The sequence below is a fragment of the Urocitellus parryii genome, chromosome 13, assembly GCF_045843805.1.
Source record: "Urocitellus parryii isolate mUroPar1 chromosome 13, mUroPar1.hap1, whole genome shotgun sequence".
Classification (NCBI taxonomy): Eukaryota; Metazoa; Chordata; class Mammalia; order Rodentia; family Sciuridae; genus Urocitellus; species Urocitellus parryii.
This window is the reverse complement of record NC_135543.1, coordinates 38,602,057-38,623,760: the sequence shown is the minus strand read 5'-3', so window position 1 is coordinate 38,623,760 and position 21,704 is coordinate 38,602,057. Positions and strand designations below refer to the sequence as shown.

The following is a 21,704-nucleotide window of genomic DNA, read 5'->3' as shown; positions in this document are numbered from 1 at the left end:
TTATCCCCATTTAACAGATGAAAGAGTAGAGGAAAGGGGGTTCGGGTACCTTTTCCAGTGCCTCAGGATGGGTTTTATTTCCTCCATTTCACACAGGAATGTCTCTAGAGTTTTCTCACACAACTTATCTGTGACTCTCAGATGTGGCTAAAAGTGCCTCAGCATCCTATCTTCTGCCTTTGGAGCCACCCTCTTCATCCCACCAGAGTCTGGCTGTGTAGCAACTGGAGAATGAACAGTCATATGCATTATCCAGTTTTATTACAATGGATATAACTGCAAGATTTCCTTGGTCATAATGTATCGAAGGTGCGTGATCACTAAGGAAATTTCTGTCTATAGTTAAAAGCAAAAAGGACTTGGTTCACAGTAAGTGCTCAATAAATGCTTGTTGCATGAAATAAGATATGGTGAATAAAAGAACAAATGAAAAATGTCATTTGTCATTTGATTACCTAGGAACATGATATAGTTCTTTGTATCTTTTTTTCATATCTGTTTGAAGAGAGATTGTCAAAAAGTGTAAACTTTTAAGAGGTGGGACCTAGTGGGAAGTTTTAGTTTACTGAGGGTATACACTTGAAGGGAATTGTAGGGTGCCAGCATTTTCCTTGCTTTCTTTTATTTCCTGGCTACCATGAAGAGAACAGCATCCTCCATCACATGCTCCAGTCCATGATGAGCTGCTTTACCAAAGGACCAAAAGAAACAGGGCCAACCAACCATGGACTGTAACCTCTAAGACAGTGGGCCAAAATAAACCTTTCTTTGTAAGTGATTATCTCAGGTATTTTGTTACAGCAATGGAAAACAGACTAACATTGTCATATTGACTAACTCCCAACTATAACCAGTTACTTTTAGCATGCAATACCCCCAAACTCCTATTTTTTATACCCACTTGAGTATGCCCAAATAATTAGCTTTGCTCTTGTCATAACCATCCATTCATTGTTTTTTGTTGGGTATCTCTGCTTTTCTGTTGGTTCTTTGAAATCAGTATTGTCTCATAGATCAGGAGCTAATGAGTTAATTGTGTTTTAACCATGATAGAGTCAATTTTTCTTTTCTTTTTTTTTTTTTTTAAGTACTGAGGATTGAACTCAGGGATTCTTTACCACTGAGCTATACCCCCTGCCATTTTTCATTTGAGACAGTGTCTTGGTAAGTTGTTTAGGATCACAATAAGTTGCAGTCTTCAAACTAGTGATTCTCCTGCCTCAGTCTCCTAACTCACTGGGATTACAGTGAGCACTTCCATGCTCAGCTGACCTAGGGCAATATTTAGCAAATTTCAGTTGCTCATCTGGCTGAGTAAGTTCCTGACTTAAGGAAACCGGTACTTGCTGCACAATAAAAAGTGCAGACATGAGATCACAAATAATGAAAATTCAAGTTCTGAAGGATAAAACATATCCCATTAAAATTATAGCATGAGACCTTTATGATTTTTTTTACCTTATCTATATACTATGATATTATTTATTTCATGATTCTCACTTAAAATGCTTTTCAAAAAATCCCAGCCTACTCTTCTGGTTTCAGTGCAAGCTACAAGAACTTTTGTGTAATTTCTGGGGTAGGGACACTTTTAAGAGATCCTGATTTAATGATCTAGGGTGGGACCCAACACCAATGTTTTGGGTTTTTTGTTTTTTGTTTTTTTGTTTTAATACATGGCATTCTAGGCAATTCTAGTATGTAACTTGTATTGAGAATCATTGTTCTAAGCAAATATATTTATGAAATCATGGGTTCTATCAGTTAATTATGTTTTATTTCTAACTTGTACTTAACTACAATAATACCCAACCTAACTACTAAAATAAATTTAAAAATGATTTCTCCTATACCTTCTGAAATGATCTCATATTTTTCCTGAGGCAGGGAAACCACTGGAGACACACTATAGTAAATAGAAGAAACCAGGACTTTAACGTTGAAAGCTCTGAAATTTGAGTTACATTCCAATTCTGTCACTTCCTACATGTGTGGCCATCTTAATGGCTGTGGCTTTACACGTTGCAACTGTAATTGATCATCTCCCTACCCCTCTGCTCCTCATTTTGGTCCCTGTAGCTTACAGGGGTCACTGCAATTCTTCCCTGTCATATACTCATTCCAGAATGGGACCATGTCTTCCAGCATGTGGATGAGTAGTTTACTAATGCTTTTGCCATATTCCTGCACTCACCAAAGCTGCAGACTGGCTGATGGTGACAGAGGCAGATAGCACCAATAAGCCTTGAGGCTTTCATCCAACTCCATGAAATCCCCCCCCACCCCCGCCCGCCCCGGGCTTAGCTCACAGCCTCAATGGCCAGCATCTTCACTTGATGCTCATTCTTGGTCCTTGATTTCATGAGGAACAATGCCTTCCAGTTGCTTTTATACTCATGCATTTTCCCCTCCTTCCCCACCTCCCAGAGTAAAGCTTGCTTTTGTAACTAGAAGCAGTTGAATATCTTCTCTGCTTGATCACCTATATAATCCCAAATTCTAATACCTAGTACTCAGTGCTTTTCTTCTGAAGAGTATAAATTGCAATGGAAATAACATCTCATTAATCCTCACCATACCCCTGTGAGGAAGTTGCATGGCAAGTATTACCTCTCACACTAATCCTCCCACCTGCCCACCTGCAAGTAGCTCACTGGCACAGCTGCTTGCTATGGAACTAGCTGAGGAGGACAACCAGTATTTGTGTGATAGGAGAAAGCTGTTCTCCTTGATCCAGAGAGAAGCTGTTCTGTGCAGCCTGTCACAGAGGAGCCATTCGGGCTCTGTGTAGCCTAGTGAAGAAAGGAGACAAAGCGTCACTCTCGCCCTAGTGATGGACTGGTAAGTAATGCCTGCATTTAAGCCCCCAAGAAAGCCCAATTATGACACTATGCTGCCTCCTGAGGACCAATCTCATTACTGAGACTTCTCTCTGTGTGTCTCCTACCCCTCCCATCTGGCTGGGGTTTGGAAGAGATGAGTGACTTCCTGCCCTCCCCCCACCCCCAAGAAAAAGTATAGGAATGTACAAGATCACAAAATGATAATAAAAATTCAAATTCAGAAGGATACATATATCCCACTAAAATCCTGTCTCTGAAAGTCACCTATTTTAACCAAACGACATTCTGAGGAAAGGAGTTCAGTCATTCAAGATGATGTTGAGAGGGACAATGGCCAGGTCTCCACCTCAGGATCCGATCCCAAGTTCACCCTACTCCTACTCCAGGGAGAGATTTCTTGAGGGGAAACTGTAAAGCTCCCTGGGAGGAACTGAAGCCAGCCTCCTGCCAAGCCGGGTTTCCGCTTGGGGAGTCACTGTGGGAGTGGCCATGCAGGGAGACTGGGGGAAAGTTAGTTTGCAACTGGATCTTATTTCAAGCATCTCCTGGAATATTCATGCCAACAAATATTCATCTTTAAGGTATTCATCTTTAAGAAAAGGCCTTCTAAAAACGCCCAGAATTCACTTTTAGGGCAAGAATAATTCTATGAAATCATTCTGGGGCTAAGGTAAAGGGAGAATTCGTTATTTGGGGGATAGATCTGCTGCTGGGGAGTGAGGCAGGCCCTGGGGGTTTGTATTGTGGAGACAATGAGGTGTGGCTTGTGGGATCCAGCTTAGGGACCCCTGCTGCTGTGGGTGAAATAGGAATCTCTGATCTTCCTCTTCTTTTGCTTTGCCTCTCCTTGGGGAGTCACTTCTTTCTGTTCTTTGCTGTTTCACCAACCCTGGAGGGGCAATGGTGCCAGAGAGAACCCAAATTCCAGCTCCAGGGCTCTGTGGTGTGTGGAGGTCCTCCAATGTCCCAGTCTGAAAGGGCTTCTGGAGAGGCTTGGTGACCCACCCACCCATTAATAAGCAGGAACATCCTTTCAATCATCAGCTCTTTGAGATGCAGAAACAAATGATTTGGGGGAAAAGTTTACTGCATTCCCTGAGGGTGAGTTGTGGACTTTATACTGTGGCTTGAACATCTAGTGCAATGGTATTTTATTTCCAGGCAATAAGTTCCCTAGAGACTGGTAATTCTGATAACTTTCCCAGTACTCATTTCCCCTTTTCTCCTGTCTACTAATCAGATTTCTTTTAATTTTGCAACAAATTTTCTCTAAACTTAGAATAAACTGCTGTTAACAGCTTCTCCTATCTTCTACAGATATGTAGCAAATTGGAAAACAGAAATAATTATGTTAGATCTGTGATTTTCAAAGTGTGGTCCAAAACCCACTGGAAGTTAAAATCATCTGGGATTCTTACTAAATATGCAGGTTCCTGGGACCATATTCTAGACCAATTTATTTTACATCTCTGGGATTGGGAAGGGAAAGATATATTTTTATAAAACATCTCTGTGGTTGATTTTTAAAATTTTTTATTCTGTGGTTGATTCTTAAGAGAACTACTGGTTAACACAAGATTTTTCTGGGACGGAGGAAAGAGGGAGTGTATCTTTTTTTTCACTTATAGTTTTGCATTACTGAAAGAGATATTAATATGTTGCTGACTTAGATAATTGCTCACCTGCCTGTATAACTTTGCCTATATAGATCTAGGTGAAAAGTAACATTTCAGTTAGTTTTCCTAATCTATTTTTTTTAGTTCCCAATGTCCTATTTCTGACTTTTTAAAAAATTTTTATTGTTGGTTGTTCAAAACATTACATAGTTCTTGATATATCATATTTCACACTTTGATTCAAGTGGGTTATGAACTCCCATTTTTACCCCATATACAGATTGCAGAATCACATCGGTTACACATCCACTGATTTACATATTGCCATACCAGTGTCTGTTGTATTCTGCTGCCTTTCCTATCCTCTGCTATCCCCCCTCCCCTCCACTCCCCTGCCCTCTTCTCTCTCTACCCCCTCTACTGTAATTCATTTCTCCCCCTTGTTTTTTTTTCCCTTACCCCTCACTTCCTCTTGTATGTAATTTTGTATAACCCTGAGGGTCTCCTTCCATTTCCATGCAATTTCCCATCTCTCTCCCTTTTCCTCCCACCTCTCATCCCTGTTTAATGTTAATCTTCTTCTCATGCTCTTCCTCCCTGATCTGTTCTTAGTTACTCTCCTTATATCAAAGAAGACATTTGGCATTTGTTTTTTAGGGATTGGCTGGCTTCGCTTAGCATAATCTGCTCTAATGCCATCCATTTCCCTCCAAATTCTATGATTTTGTCATTTTTTTAATGCAGAGTAATACTCCATTGTGTATAAATGCCACATTTTTTTTTATCCATTCATCTATTGAAGGGCATCTAGGTTGGTTCCACGATCTTGCTATTGTGAATTGTGCTGCTATGAACATCGATGTAGCAGTGTCCCTGTAGTATGCTCTTTTTAGGTCTTTTGGGAATAGACTGAGAAGGGGAATAGCTGGGTCAAATGGTGGTTCCATTCCCAGCTTTCCAAGAAATCTCCATACTGCTTTCCAAATTGGCCACAACAATTTGCAGTCCCACCAGCAATGTACAAATGTACCCTTTCCCCACATCCTCGCCAGCACTTGTTGTTTGACTTCATAATGGCTGCCAATCTTACTGGAGTGAGGTTATCTGACTTTTGTGATGAATTTAATTGTGTCTGCTCCAAATTCATATGCTGGAGCCCTAAACCTCAATGTGACATTGTATGTACCTTTAAGGAGGTAGTTAAAGTTATGAGAAGGGGTCTAATCCAACAGGATCGGTGTGCTTGTAAGAAGAGGTAGAGACAAGAGATCTCTCCTACAAATACCAAGGAAAGACTATGTGAGGACATAGAGGAAAGGCCTGGGAGCCTGGGAGAGCAGAGTGGCCTCCCCAGAAACCAAGGTCTTGAACCTCTGGTCTTGAACCTTGGTCTTGAACTTCTGGCCTCCAATCACCCAGTTGGTGGTATTTTGCAAACGGCAGCCCAGCAGACTAATACAGCCCTCTTTAATAGAACTGTCCACCCAACAGGAACATAGTCTGGAAAGGACCAAAAAGTCTTCACACTCTTTTTTGAGAATTGACACTTGAGACAGAACCCTCATGGTGAAACCTGAGAAAAGATCTTAATTTCACCAAATAATGCTGCACTTGACAGCAATCTATCAACCGGGCTCTGTATGGAGGCTATGGAAGAAGGACAGAAAGATTCCTTATTCACTCCTCTGGTGCTCAAGATACTGTACACATGCAGTAAATGTTCATGGACAACAATATTGTAAAGGAGGAATGGAAATTAGGAGAAATAAGAACAGATACAGCTTATGTAGACAAGCGACTCCCATAAACTTTTGTGACAGGCTCTAATTAGCATTTATAAATTCACTGACATGAATTTTCAGAAATCTTAAATGTTTCTCATGCTCTGAAACTAGTTTCCTTTTGTTAAAAAAAAAAAATGGAAGCACTCTCTAGTCAAATTCTTTCTAGGACAACCAGGACAAGATTATTCTTTCTAGGTCAAAAAGGCTATTGTTTTCTAAAACTTGAACTATTAGTTTGACTCCATTGATGGAAGCCTTGAGGAGCTCTTTTATGCACACAGGATGCCCCTTTCCATAGAATGGATTTTTACTGTAGCTAGACTACTTGTTGCTGGTGTAATTCGCTGCTCCCTAAATCTGGAAAAATCCCAAGCCTTAAATTTGTTCGAATGCATTAAGGATGGTATTTAAACACTTCAGTTTTGTATTGTCTGCTTTCTGTCCTTCTAAATTTTGAAGACAAGAATGCCTGAGCAGCATTCGAAGTTTGTCAGGATTCTAGGTGTCTCAAGAGTCTAGAATTAAGTTCCTTCTCTAATAAGACTTTGGCCAAGGGAAGAAGATGCCTTCTAAAGAAAAAAAAAAAAAAGAAAACGTGATTCATTGAGAAGTTATCTGCTTTCTTGGTATCTGTTGGTAATGCATCATAAACACTAGAAATTTACCACATCCTCATTAAAATCACTACCACCTTGCATTCAGAGCTATGATGGGGGCCCAGAGTTTTCTTTGTTATGTAACTGAAAGGTAAATCTTTTTTTTTTTTTTTAGTTGTAGATGGATACAATACCTTTATTTTATTTATTTTCATGTGTTGCTGAGGATTGAACCCAGTGCCTCACAGGTGCTAGGCAACTGCTCTACCACTATGCTAAATCTTTGAACAGAGAGTAAAATGGAAATTGTTCTGTCCTGAATCATAAGCATGAAGTCTGGGGATCAATTTGCTGACTGTTCCCCATATCCACACACTCCAAACTAAAGTTAGTAAAGTAACATTACCAAACTTAAGTAGAGGAATACAAAGTAATTTCTTATCAAGAGTTGTAAGATTTTTTTGTTTTGTTTTGTCTCTAAGGAAAACTGCAGGGACACTGTATCAAGGGAAAGACAAGCCGCACAAGTCATTCTCATGATGAATTTAGCTTTTCCATGTCTTGGCTATGTGTGTAGTGAAGCTCTCAGCCGAGTCTCAGCCATGACCGAAAATCCTGTGCTTTGCTGTTTCCTGCTGATCCCCACAAGGAACGCTTTTGCATCACTATTAAACCGAGAGCTTCTATTTTTTTTTCCATTTTGTTTTCTTTTGACATATTTCTTTTTATTCTACAGTGTTTCTTATGAGTTTTTACTATCTTGACAGTCAAAGAATTCCACTTCATTTCCCTAGAATAATTATTACATAAATATTGTTGGGATAAATACTTCTCATGTACCTTTAAGGACATTTAAATACATAACTTGAATAATAAATATTTTTTCTTTAAATAAGAGATTTGCTTAACCAAGTTCACGATACCATTTGGGAGATACAATGCCTTAGTCAACAAAGCCAAGATAATCAGACAAAGAAGAAAACAAACAACATCATCATCAAAATGTTACCAACAGTCATTTTCTTATATACCACAGTAATGACTCTCATACCTTGTGCTTCACAGGTCTTTTTCTCTGTCATGCCAAACACCAGGATTTTTAACAGCCATATGTATCATATGTCATATGTATCATATAAAAATATCTAGAAAAATTCCCATTATATAGCTGTATGAATTTTATTCCTATTTTTGCCAAAAAGAACACTGAATTCATGCAAAAAGTAGCCCCCATTGTGATTTAGGAACCATAAGAAGCCGAACCAAAAACACAGGACTCTTATAATTCAATAATAAAAAGATGAATAACACAACTTAAAAAAATGGCCAAAAGATTTTTTTTCAAGAAAACATGGTCAAAACTACTCCGAAAACATGGAATGGAACAACCATTTGACCCAGTTATCCCACTCCTCAGTTTATACCCAAAGGACCTAAAATCAGCATACTACAGTGATGCAGCCACATCAATGCTTAGAGCAGCTCAATTCACAATAGCTAAATTATGGAACCAACCTAGGTATCCTTCAACAGATAAATGAATAAAGAAAATGTGGTATATATACACAATAGAATATTACTCAACCTTAAAGAAGAATGAAATTATGGCATTTTCACGTATATGGATGGAACTGGAGAATACCTTGCTAAGTGAAATAAGCCAATCCAAAAAACCAATGACTGAATGTTTTCTCTGATATGCAGATGCTAATTCACAATAAAAGAGTGTGTGCTAGCGAAGAATAGAAGTATTTTGGGTTAGACAGAGGGGAGTGAAGGAAGGGGAGGGGATATGAGGGTAGGAAGGATATTTGAATGAATTGAAATTATTACCCTATGTGCCTATATGATTACACAATTGGTATGATTCTACATTGTATAAACTAGAGGAGTGAGAAGTTGTACTCGTTTATGTATGATGTGTCCAAATGCATTCTACTGTCATGTATAACTAATTAGAACAAATTTTAAAATGACTTAAAAAAGATGCTCAACATGAGTAGTCAATAAGGAAATGCAAACCATAATGAGATAGCACTTCACACCCACAAGGATGGCTGTAAGAAAAAGAGAGCTAATAAGTGTTGACATTAGAACCTCAAAGGCTGCTGGTGGGAATGTGAATTGGTGCAGCTGCTTTGGAAAACCATATGGCAGTTCCAAAAAAGGCTGACCAATTGTTGAATATTAACTGAGTTACCATATGAGCCAGTAATTCTACTCATAGGTATATACCCAAGAGAAATGAAAGCATATTACTATATAAAAACTTGTACATAGGTACCTACAGCAGCATAATTCATAATAGCAAAATATGGAAACAACCCAAGTGTCCATCAACAAATGAATATTCATATATATCATTATTCAGCCATAAAGAGAAGCAAAGTACTGTTACATGCCACAACTTGATGAATTTTGCATACATTTTGCTACATGAAAGAAACTAGTCAAAAAATACCACATAATGTACGATTCCATTTATGGTAAGTGTCCAGAGTAAGCAAATCTATGGAGACAGAATATAGACTAATGGTACCTAATGCTGGGATGGGGAGATGGCAGTGGTGGTGATGGTGGGGAATGGGGGCTGATTGATAACAGGTTTGGATTTTTTTGAAGGGGAATAGAAGGATGATAAAATATCTTAAAATTGATTGTGATGATGGCTGCTTAACTTTGAATATAACAATCCCATTGAATTATACAGTTACATGAAGTGCACAACTCAATACAGCTATTTGATATGAATTTACCATGATTTTTCTAACTTTTCTGATTATTGATATGGAAGAAGACAGAAGAGACTCCAGCACTAGCTAGGTAGCTCTGTAAGTAACTCAAAGGTGGATAAAATGAATATAATACAAAACATAAAACAGTGAATGCAATGCATAATGCTTGAAGCATTATCATTATTAGAAGAACACTGGGACTCAGGGTGTGGGAAGCCCAATTCTAGAATGGACATATCAAATTGAATTAGCAGTCCTGCCTAACAAGTGAAAATAAAGGCATATTAGACATAAATAGAACTATACCTATAAAAATAAAAGCTATCAATTATTAAATCTTCATAGCCAGGTTCTAGACTAGATGTTGTAGATACATAATTTCAACATGTGCAGCTGCACTGAAGTAGATATTATTAGGTACATTTTATAGAAAGGAAAACTGAAAATAGCTTAAGTAAATTAGCCAAAGAGAGAGAGCTTGTAAGTGGCTGAGATGGGATTTGAACCCACATCTGTCTGACTTTTAGGTCATAATAATTATGCAACAGAGTTGTTTAAGATAGTTGCATTATAACTTAAGCTTTTCATTTGTACCTCCTATTACATCTCTCTGTCTCTCCCTCTTGTTATTTTGGAGTGAATGCTTGTAAAAACCTTGAGAGAGGGAGATTACAGAAATTGCCACTGACAGTGATGGTACTGTTGCTATAGCAACCAATCCACCAAATTTGTTTGTGCTACTAGACACACACTTCTGTCTCTGTAATACACCCATACTGACTAGGATTCCTCACAGTATCAATTAACCCCTGTTAATGCACATGGAATAGCAAGTGCTGAGAGTCTGCTGTACTTCTGACAGCATTAAAGTATCTCTTTCAAAGTTTCCTTCCCTGACTCACGGATTTGGCATTCTTTCTTCCAACCTGCATCTTTCTTTTGCACAGGATGCTCTGGTGAGGTTGGTTTTGAGGGATGGCTAAGCATCAGGGCCAAAAAGCAGCCTGCTGCTTTGTTCTAAGCAAGATTTAGAAATAAGATTCTTTTCTTTTTGGCAGCAAATGGACCCTCTTAATGCAATAATTCCTCATTCAGTGCCAGATTCTGAATTGATGACCATCCCATCCCCACCCTCATGTACAAAATAGACCCTTAGCCAATGGGAAAAAAAATGTCTCAGAAGTTACTGTACAACAACCAACAATATGAGGTTTGTGAACACATACACACACACACACACACACACACACACACACAAATCTGTCTAGCCACATTTTTCAACAACGGTTCTACATTTTCAAGGGCTCTTTCTTCTTGGATATTGATGCTTTCTCTCTTCCTCCTCCTCTCCATTTCACTGGCCTCGCCTGTCTTCAGAGGCACCTGAAGGCGCATAAGGCAGGGAAGTGGAACCGGCTGTAATTCTTCAGTTCACTTCTCTGCAGCCTCCAGTGAGCCAGTCTCCATACGGTGGGTGGCCCAGCTGAGCTCTGAGAAGTTCAGAGTCCCTGTGCAGGTGCAGTTTACCAGCCCACTCCCAGGCTCTCTGGGAGCAAAGAAGCCAGGCAATTGTAAATGGGAGACCTCTGGAAACAGCAGCAAAGGAAACCTCTGCGCTGGAGGACATGAGATTAAAAAGAAGAGTGACTATTATCTATCCAAGGAAGAAACAAAGGACTTTTAGACCTAAAAAGGCCATCATTCCCCTCTGAAGGATTAAATATAAGTTGCTGAAAGCCATCGGAAACTCTAATTTTCCCACTTCTTGCTGATGCCCTTGGTTTCACCTTTGAATCCCTTCAGTTTCATTCTTCTGGTCTTAAAAGTCTCTGGCTATTTCTGTGCCGTCAGTGAAATATACAAATATGCCCTAGAGTTTTCTTAATAGGCAAAGTGTATTCAGGTACATTTTGCTTAAAGCATCTTTTAAAATTAATAATAAATCCATTTTTAAATAGCATTCTAGCTTTAGTTGTTTTTTTTTCCCCTCAATATTTCAACTGATATCTTCCCAAACCTTAGGAAGTCGTACTATGATTATTAGGCCATTTTATTGAAGCAGGACCCAGTTAAAGTGGAGCTAGGACCTGCTTAAGGTTTATGATTTCAAAGGCAGCAGTATTTCCATAATTGTGTTGCTTCTTTTCTAAGTTCCACTAAAAAAGCATGCTGATTTTTTTCCACTACAGAATTAGTCTACATGGTCATTAATCCTCAGCTGGGTCTACAGCTTCCCCTGTGATTTGGACAGCCCCTTCTCCAGTGTCTCTGGCACACACCCCTTTTTTCAGTTCCTAGAAGATACCAAGTTCTTTTCTGCCCCAGGGGCTTTTGCACATGTTCATTTCACAGCTTTGGGTGCCCCAATTATATACCCTGCCTCCCCCACCCCCAGACCCTAGATATCTCGTTTCCAGGGTTTCTGCAGAGGAAGTCTTCTTAGGCTACTCAGACAAGAATACAGCCCTCTGTTATATGATATCCCTGCCTATGATCCTTTTCTAGTTTAATGTATGTATTGCTACCAGGATTAACTGGAATACTTATTTATTCTTTCCTTTTTGACTGTAAACTACATGAATTCAGGAGTGTGTCTGTGTCGTTCAACTTTGTATCTCAGATCACAGGGCTTGGTGGATTGCATATGTGCAATACTAATTTGGGGGAGATTCCACAGCACAACTTTTTGTTAGTGGTAAATTGCAACAAATCGCTCCAAGTTCCAACCAGGGCATGGGCTTAGAAAACCTGCCAGAGGTTGTGAATGTCTTCTTGCTTTTCACACCTGCTGCCAGCTCAAATCACACTGGCAGTTGAGACAATTTTGTACAGAATACAGTTATATTTTTATCTTCTATTATTGACATAACAGGCTCTACCCTTCAAACTCTGACATTTCTGAAACTAGTGCATTACCTAGCACAAGAACAAATCTTCATTAAAAAAAAGAAAACATCTTATTACTCCAATTACACATTTATAATTATTAAACTGAATTGAATTATAAGGGGTAGGTTACTATGATTTACATTTTTCCCTTGGGAAAACATTATTTCTTTTCTTTTGAGATCTAACTTTTTTCTTTCTTTTCTTTCTCTTTTTTTTTTTTAAAGTGGAACTCTGTTGACAACTCTGAATTATAAGATAGAATGTGTACTGATTTGAATGCTTCTTGATTTGTATTTTTCTGTCCAACAGATATTGAACTCCTAATCTCCAATCTCTATGACATCCCTGCCCACCTGGGCTGCTAACTCTCCTTTCTTCATTGTTCAGCAAGTTCGCCTCTTAGTAATTTCTTTGATCCTCCATATTAACTTACATTTTTCTTGTTGCTTTTTTTCTTTTTTCATATTTCCTAGGATTTCTTTCTTTTCATTTCCCTGCTACTGTAAGCTTTATGTAGTACCTTTCTGCTATACTTGTAAAGTTGCAAATTGTTCTAACCCTGTTTCCATTAATATTATTTGTGAACAGGTAAACCCCTCCAATATTTATAGCAAAATGAATATACTCACTGTGTCATCTACATTACATCTGATAGTTCTTCCTCTGGTTAACACCCTCTTGCCTATAACAAAATGTCATTTCTTTTCTTTTTCTTTTTAAAATCACTATTAATTCATGTATTGTGACATATCTTGGAAGTTAAGAAAAAGGACATAGAAAATATATGCATTTTCTGAAATTCTAGATGAATGACGGAGGCATAAACATTTATGACATAATAATGATGATTTTCTCAAAACAAAATATAAACAACATATTTACAATGAGAGTAATCTTACTTTATGTTACTAAAATTTGCAAGTATTTTTATGATTCTGATTTATAACTATTGTATTTATCACCTGAAAGTACCACTAGCATGACTAATGCTTTATTGTCACAGCAGCAAAGCTGATACCTTCTGGTACAGGAAAAACAAGTTTCCATTCAAATTTAAGCTTTAAGGTTTTGTTGTATTTTCATAACTATTTTTCATAGTTAAACTCAAAGCTCTTGTATTTGTTGACTTAAAATGTATTGACTCTTCTACTTTACACCAGTTAATATCATAGTGACAATTCTCAGCAGCCTCACTATTTAGTCCCTTGATCTTAGAACTAACAACTAAGTGTGGTAGACCAGTAGGATACTGGTCTATGCTTCCAGCATATTCTCACACTTCTTCATTTGTTGGGTAGCTGGGAGAGTTAGAAGGTAGGAACTTTTGATGATTTCTGTGATATGATAAAATAAATATATGGAAGGTGTAGATCAGAGTTGGCTCCTTGGAGAAGCTATGTCTATAAGATGCATTCACAAGGAGAAGGTGTTCTCCAGACAATGAGGAGTCCATCTTGACACTATTCTGATGATTGGATAAATTACTTACTTTCTCTGAGCTTCAGTTTTCTAATCTTTAAAAAGGCTTAAAGAATTCTGTAAGGAATATGAACAATGTAAGTGATCAGTAAAGCTTCTGGTAGTTGTTCAGTTAGGGATGCTTCTGTCATTACTGGTAATGTGTGTGTGCTTATGTGTGTGTGTGTGTGTGTGTGTGTGTGTGTGTGTGTGTGTGTATGTATAAAACCATCTTCAAAATCACCCTCACTTTTTTTCTCATTAGTTTCTTTAATTCATGCCAGCAAAGCCAAATCCTTAGGGTCTATCTCAATTATTTTAAAGGCCAATTGCAATGCATATTGAACTTACATTTTTGGATCAAGGTCAGGCACTGAATTACGTGCTTTGGTTACAAATATTTAGAGAAGTCACTATCTAGTGGGGAGATAAAAAAACAAGACAAACTTGATGAGGTGAGCACTCCTTCAAGTTTATTCACTTTGAGAAGAAAGGGAGGGTCTACAGACAGAGTCCATTTGATTCACCTAGGTGTCAGGCATCCTGACAACATGTGCCCTTTGATCAAAGCAGTTGAATGTATAAGATGGCATGGAGAAAAGTAATTTTTCATGTATTCACTTATATGCACAGATTAGAATGTGCCTGTCAATCTCAGAAAGAAGTGTGTTAAACATACCTGCTGACTCTGATTTCCTACTGGAAATCCTTAAAATACCATATAAACAATATTTAACCCTCTTTTGAATAATGACTATTCTCTGTGAGGACATTCTGGATCTACTTAATGTTTGAAACAATAAGCAACTCATTCATTAATTGTTTTATTAATCACTATTTAACTTTCTGGGATCACTACTAAAATTTTTAAAGTCCTAATTCCAGGAATCTGAAATTCTGATGTGGCCTGGTAGAATGATTTAGACTTGAAATCTTTCCAAATGAAAGGAAAAAGAATAATGGGGATTCTTTCCACTAGAGTAAGGTCAAAGTTTTTGTCTGTTTGGTTCACTGATACATCTCAAGTGTCTACAGTAGGAGTCCACAAACCATGGCCCACTGAGGAAATCCAGCTGGCTTCGTATTTTTGCACAGTTCAATAACTAAGAATTTTTTTAATGGTTGAAAATAATCAAAGGAAGAATATTTCATGACATAGAAATTATATAAAATCCCTGCCTACAAATGGAGTATTATTGCAACACAACCATGCACATTCATTGACATATGGTCCATGGCTATTTTTGCAGTACAAGGAAGATCAGAGTAGTTGCAACAGAAACCTTGTGACCACAAAGCCAAAAGTAATTACTATTTTGCTTTTTATAGAAAAAAAAAACATACACTGACCTCTGGAACAACATCTCTTAAATTCTTTTAAAGTTAAATACATTAATATTTAACTCTCACAACTTATTTTTCCAAAAGGAAATCATAAGTCTACATAGAACTTTAAGTTCAATCACCATATAATAGCCTAGTATAGAGAAAGTCAAAATAATCAGCAGGGGGTGGTTGGGGATGTGGCTCAAGTGGTAGGTAGCACATTCATCTAGCATGCATGAGGCACTGAGTTCGATTCTCACCACCACATAAAAATAAAATAAAGATATTGTGTCCACCTAAAACCAAAAAATAAATATTTTTTAAAAAAATAATAATAATCGTCAATACAGTATGAGGACACAGATTCAAGCATCATACTGCCAGGAACTGGCTGTGCAAGCATGAGCACAATTCTTAACTTCTCTGTACGTGAGTTTTTTCATCTAAAACGAGGCTAATGATAGCACCCACTCCTTTAGGGCTGTTAAGAGAATTTTGAAAATTAATGTTCGTGAAGTACTTAGAGTATCACCTGGTTTACAGTAGCCATTGTAAACAAAGTAACACATTTTCTTACTGTTTTTAAGTTAAATAAATTCAGATACTTAGAAATTAAATAAATGTGTGAACCCTGACATGTTCAGAGAAATGGGAAAAAGTATAAGCATGAAATAAAATCTGAAAGTGTTCACTTTTGTCAGTAAGTCCCTCTAAGCCAATAAAATGCATTAATATGTATTCTAGTTGCCTTTTGATTGTAGGATATAACTGTTTGGCTTCCATACCTGTGATATGATTTTGTAATCAATGGTCTTGTTTCAGATAATAAACAAATTGAATTCTGAATGGTTGAGTAACTTCTGATACAAAATCTAACCACCTAACAACTTCTAATCTGTGGGTATCAAATTGATATAAAGGGAAGTAACAATTTAGAAAATGCATGGGTACAAGATTAGTTTGCCTTGTTAAGGTGATTATTCAGTTCTTAGGAAGAAAGCCAATAAAAAATATTGTCTTACTTTTAAAGAGACACTTTCTAAGCACTAAAGTCAGGAATCAAACTTATGTGTTAGGAAATCCAGTGGCTTTTTAGTCATTGCAAGACATTTTAACTACTGATGTTTAAATTGATTTCAATATTAATTTATGTGAAATCTTTGAATATAGTATGTCTTATAGAAAGTAAAATATTTGTATGTTACCCTCCTATCATCTACTAAAATACAATTTCCTGAAACTACACTTCAATATGGGATTGTATACAGGACTTAATAGCTGGTGGTTAAATGTTTAAAAAATAAAAATTTTCATAATGTTTTTATTTACAGGTATCTTCTTGGGGAAGGTCCAATGGACTTTTGTTATGTCAAGTAATAATATCAGTTGAGTAATGTGTTGATGAAGTGCAATGTTAGTTTTTCTTATTTCATAATGTTAATTCATTTAACTTTTAATAAGCATTTATTTAATGGTTACGTTGTGTGAGCTACAATGAAAATGTAAAAAAAAACGTTAACACTCTGGTGCAGTTAGGTTTATTTGGAATAATTACTAAATTATGCATTAAAATTTAGAAATAGAAATAAAAAAATCTCTTGGAGTTACTTACATTAACTTAGACTATAAGTCTTCTGTATTATAAGTTGTAGATTTATAACTGTTAGCCTGTATTCTAAGAGCATAACTTATACTACAAGTCTTCAGATATTTCCTCTTTAATATACTAAGCATTGCATATCAAGTCACCTTTTAAAAGACTTTAACATTGACTTTTCCAGAAACCTTTTCAAGAACTTAATTCATGTATTTTCCTGAAATTGTGAGAAAGTTTCATATTTCTTATAATAAAAAGAATATTGTCAAGAAATGACTTAAAATATTCTAATTTTTTGTCTACACACATCCTGTCATCTTTTTTAACAAATTTAAAAATACTGACAGATACAAATTACATATACAACATTTTGATAAAAGTATATATTGTAGAAAAATTAAATCATGTCAATTAACCTATTAATCACTCCATCTACCTATCATATTTGTTTTGCAAAAATGTTTAAAATCTAATCCTTTAGCAACTGTGAAATATACATTATTATTAACTATGATCACAATGCTGTTCAAGAGACAACTAAAACTTATTCCTCCTGTCTAAACTGAAACTTTATAGCTTTTTTCAAGTCATGTTATCTTAAATAAAATATATATATATATGTACATATATATATATATATATGATACACATACATTTTAAACTATATATTTAAACACAAGGTGACAAATTTCTAATTTTATTTATTATCCTAAAATGTACTTTGTTAAAATAGAATATGAATCTGAGTGCAAATGGCTTACTCAGAAAAATAAATCAACTTGATAAAAAATATTAAAATTGATTTGAGTATTTATATAAAAACCTAATACTTGGGTTGTTTTTATTTTTCTAGACAAAAAAATCAAAATTATTTAATAATATTTAAAATCATGTTTAAATTATTATTACTATATTAATAGCTCTATTTTCTATAGAAATATATTCCTAAAGAAGTGAATTTCCTTGGAATTATTCTATTTGCTTATGTTTTGTACTCATAAACAAAGTAAATTGACTGCTCAATTTTAATTTTCCATCTCCTTCTTTGCACTTGAGGAACGCATTCATATTTAGATTTTAAAAACTACAGGTGGATGAAAAGTAATAAATACAATGTCCTTCCAGTCCACTCTCTTCAATAAACCTGATGTAATCTCATAAACAATAGGTCAACACATTTATCCTCCTGTTGAATTACATGTAAGGTTGAGAAAACATTTTTATTTTATGCTGATGCTCTCATAAATGGGCTCATTTAATACTACTGAGTTGCAACTTAAGAGTTTTTTTCTACATTAAAGTTAAAGATCTGGATATTTACTTTTGCATTCTTTCAGTGACTTAAAGCCAGAATGATGTGATTAGTTCCTTAAATTAGGATGCTACAGTTACTAATAATGGAATAAAATCTAAATTATATTACTTTGAGATCAGCAATAGGTTCACATGAACTATTTTCTTTTCTGTATCTTCCTCTTTTAAAGGAAAATACAGTTTTCTTCCTACTGCAGAAGTATCAGATTCTTGCAGCATCCATGACACTTGTAAGCATTCAGTGGTCAGACACCACTACATATCCTTCAAATGATGTGGCCCAGTGAAGCTGGAAGGTGTCGTCATGGAGTCAGGCAGTCTGGTATCTCAGCCATCCACCAGGACAGAGCCAGCAGGCCCCAGCTGGTGTGCTGAATCCAGAGGAAGGTGGGAAATGGATTCTGCATTTTCAAAGTCAACTCTCCTAACAGTGAATTCTAGGACTTACTTACAGATAAAGTGCATTAAGGGCTCCAGAAATTATTTATTGGATCATATTTGTAAAGCTCATCTGCCCAAATTACTCTTAGAACAAGTTAAATTTTAATTTTATTATCCTTCTGGGTTTCTGAATTGATACCAAATTCTACATCTTTAAAATATATATAAAAAAAGTATGTTCAGGGTTATAATTGTGTGGTTTGAACTCTTGACTCTGTATGATATATGTTATATGAAGAATACTTATAGGTCATTTAAAAGTGAAAAAAAATAACAAAATGCTAATCACCAATGTGCATTGGTATGGTAACACTTGCCCATCACACTGAGCTTGCATTTTGATCTTAGACAAATGGAAAACTCTTTAAAAAAAAATAAAGACACATTTCATGTCTTATTTCCACTTGGACTCCTGTGCTCTATGTTCGAGTATAAGAGGGTTTGTATTCTTGCTTCTGCTATTGTCCTATTGTCATCTTTCGATACCACAAGACATTAACTCATGTCCAACAGATATTAGAAAAATCAACTTACAGGATTTAGTATAAATTCAGATTATCTCATGAGAAATCTTGCTCCTGTTGGCCTCACCTTAACACCAGTACTGCTAAACAACTGTGGAGAATATCCTCCATTTCTTAAAACTTTAGTTAGCTAGGTCTGGCAGAAATATCACAACAAATCCCAAACGATTCCACAAGGCTGCACACAGTGGACCCTATCCCTTACACAGCATTCTGTGTGGGAACATGCCATGACAGGTTTTCAGAACATGGACTTTCCTAAAGCAACACTTGGTGGTTTAGGCTGGAGTAGCCCTGCATCTGGAATCATGTTTTATCATGAGAAACTGAGAGGATACTGTTTCTCTTTTCTAAAAAGAGAAAGAAACCCTTTGCTAGGGCTCATTAAAAAGGGTTTTTAAATTGGAGCCAATAAAACAGGGCTGTCAATTCCTACAGTCTTTTCATCTCAGCAGCATTTAAAAAAGCCATTATTTCTCTCTCCCTTTTGACATGAACTCCTATTTGCAACACAGACATAGACACATTCTAAACAGCAACAAGAGCAGCACAACTCCCTAATTTCTTTGCTACTCATGTTCAGGCACACAGACCACCAAGAGCTACAAGATTCTGCTCCCTCCCACTCCCCAATTCCCAATTTGCAACTGTACTCCTCTTTGACCTGGAAGATACTAGGCAAGATTTCTTTTGGTTTGCTCTTCTTTAAAAGCGGTAAAGAAAGGTTTTCTGTAAGATACAAAAGTTTACATGGCCACATGATGCTAGCATTTCCAATAGCAACCCTAACACACAAAGCATTTTGAAGTTCTAATCTCCAAAGGGAGCAGACCTCAATCACAAAACACATAAAAGCCAACTTGAGTGCTTGATAGAAATATGAACGCTATCCTCTGCTGGCATGCCTAGGGCACTATTGCTGGCCCAAGACAAGACAGGAAAGAGGAATCGGAATCGAGACTTATCACAGAAACCTTTTCCTTGAGCAAGCCCATCTTGAGATTTGGATGGTAGAGGCTATGGTAGGGAGGCTTCCAAAACTGCACTTTTAACTGCCTGGGCCTTTGGCCCCACCTGCCTGTCAATTTCAATGTGAGTCCACAATTCTCACATATCCTGCTGTGGGGATATAGAGAATCTGGGCTTCTGAACGCTCAGGGATGCTGTTAGGCCAGTTGCCTATTGACCTTTCAGGGACTCTAAAATCAACTTTCTCTACACCTTCTGAATTGTTTGCGTTTGTTTTCAGCCTGTCGGAGCCTCCTGCCCAGCCCACCCTTCTCCCCCCTCCTCCCTGCCCCCTCCCCTCCCTCCGGCCTCTCGGGCTCCCCCCACCCCGCCCTCGTCTTTGTTGTCTCCTACCTGCTGGCCAGGCTCTGCCTGCAGTGCTGCCTGAAGGGCATCAGGTGGTAGTTCATGGCGTCCAGCAGCAGCTTCTGGCAGACGGGGTCGGTGCGCATGAAATCCACTGACTGGACCCGCTCCACCAGCTCCGGGGCCGGGATGAGTGCGAAGCGGAGGCGCTTCATGAGGTCGGGCGCGTACTGCATGCGGGTCTCGCGGTCGTGCTCCAGCCACAGCACGGACATCTGGAAGAGCGCCAGCTCCGACTCCACGGGGGGCGGCAGCGAGTCCAGCAGGGCGCGCATCTCCTCGAAGTTAAGCAGCAGCACATCTTCCACCAGGTACTTGTTGGCCAGCTTCTTGGTCTCCTCCAGGCCGTGCAGCGCGGCTATCTTACACACCTGCTTATAGTTCTGCACTGAGATCTGGTCGTTGAGGAACTGCACACAGAGCTTGGTGACCTGGGGGATGTGCAGGATCTTGCTGACCGACAGCACCTCCTCCACCGTGTCCAGGGAGAGGGTCACGTTGGCGGTATAGAGGTACTCGAGCACTAGACGCAGCCCGATGGAAGAGCAGCCCTGCAACACCAGGTTGTTGATGGCCCGGGGGCTGGTCAGCAGCTTGTCGTCGGGGGAGGAGGAAGGAGTCCCGGGCTCCTCCTGTGGCGGCGGTTGCTGCTGTTGTGGCGGCTGCTGCTGCTGCGGCTGCTGCTGCTGGTCCTTGGGGGCCCCCAGCCCGTCCTGACCGCCGACCCCTCCCCCGAGAGGGGGGTGGCTGGAGAAGAGCGATCGGAAGTACTGCGAGCAGGAGGCCAGCACGGCCTTGTGGCAGTGGAATTGCTGGCCCTGGGCCGTCAGGGTCACGTCGCAAAATAGCTGCTTCCTCCACAGCAGGTTGAGGCCGTGCAGCAGGTTGTCGCTGTGGCTGGGGTCGAAGGTAGAGGTCCTGTCCCCGGATCTGGACATGGCGAGCTGACTCGGCGCACCTGGCTTTAAACCCTCCTCCAACCTGGCAGACAGGGGTGGGGGATGGGAGGGGGAACAGGGTGGTAGAGGGATGGGGTGTGGTCGGGGTGGGGAATGGTGTGGAGGGGAGGGGAGGGCAAAGAACAACAATCAAGGCTCTGCTAGGTTCCCTCCCGGCGCGCTCCGGACCCTGACCCTAAGAGGAAGGTCTGAAGGCTCTAGATCCGTGAGCGCCACCCGAAGGGCCCTGTCTGGGGTCCGGGCGCTCT

General features: G+C 38.4%; 1 protein-coding gene across 1 annotated transcript in view; it reads right to left on the bottom strand.

The window, feature by feature from the left end:
- The window catches only part of Klhl14 (kelch like family member 14), a 90,777-nt gene extending 69,342 nt beyond the window's left edge, over positions 1-21,435 (bottom strand). Inside the window, exon 1 of the mRNA XM_026400764.2 lies at positions 20,486-21,435. Within this exon, the coding sequence (XP_026256549.1) occupies positions 20,486-21,435 (950 nt within the window). The remainder of the gene's footprint in view (positions 1-20,485) is intronic.
- Between the last annotated feature and the right edge of the window lie 269 nt (positions 21,436-21,704).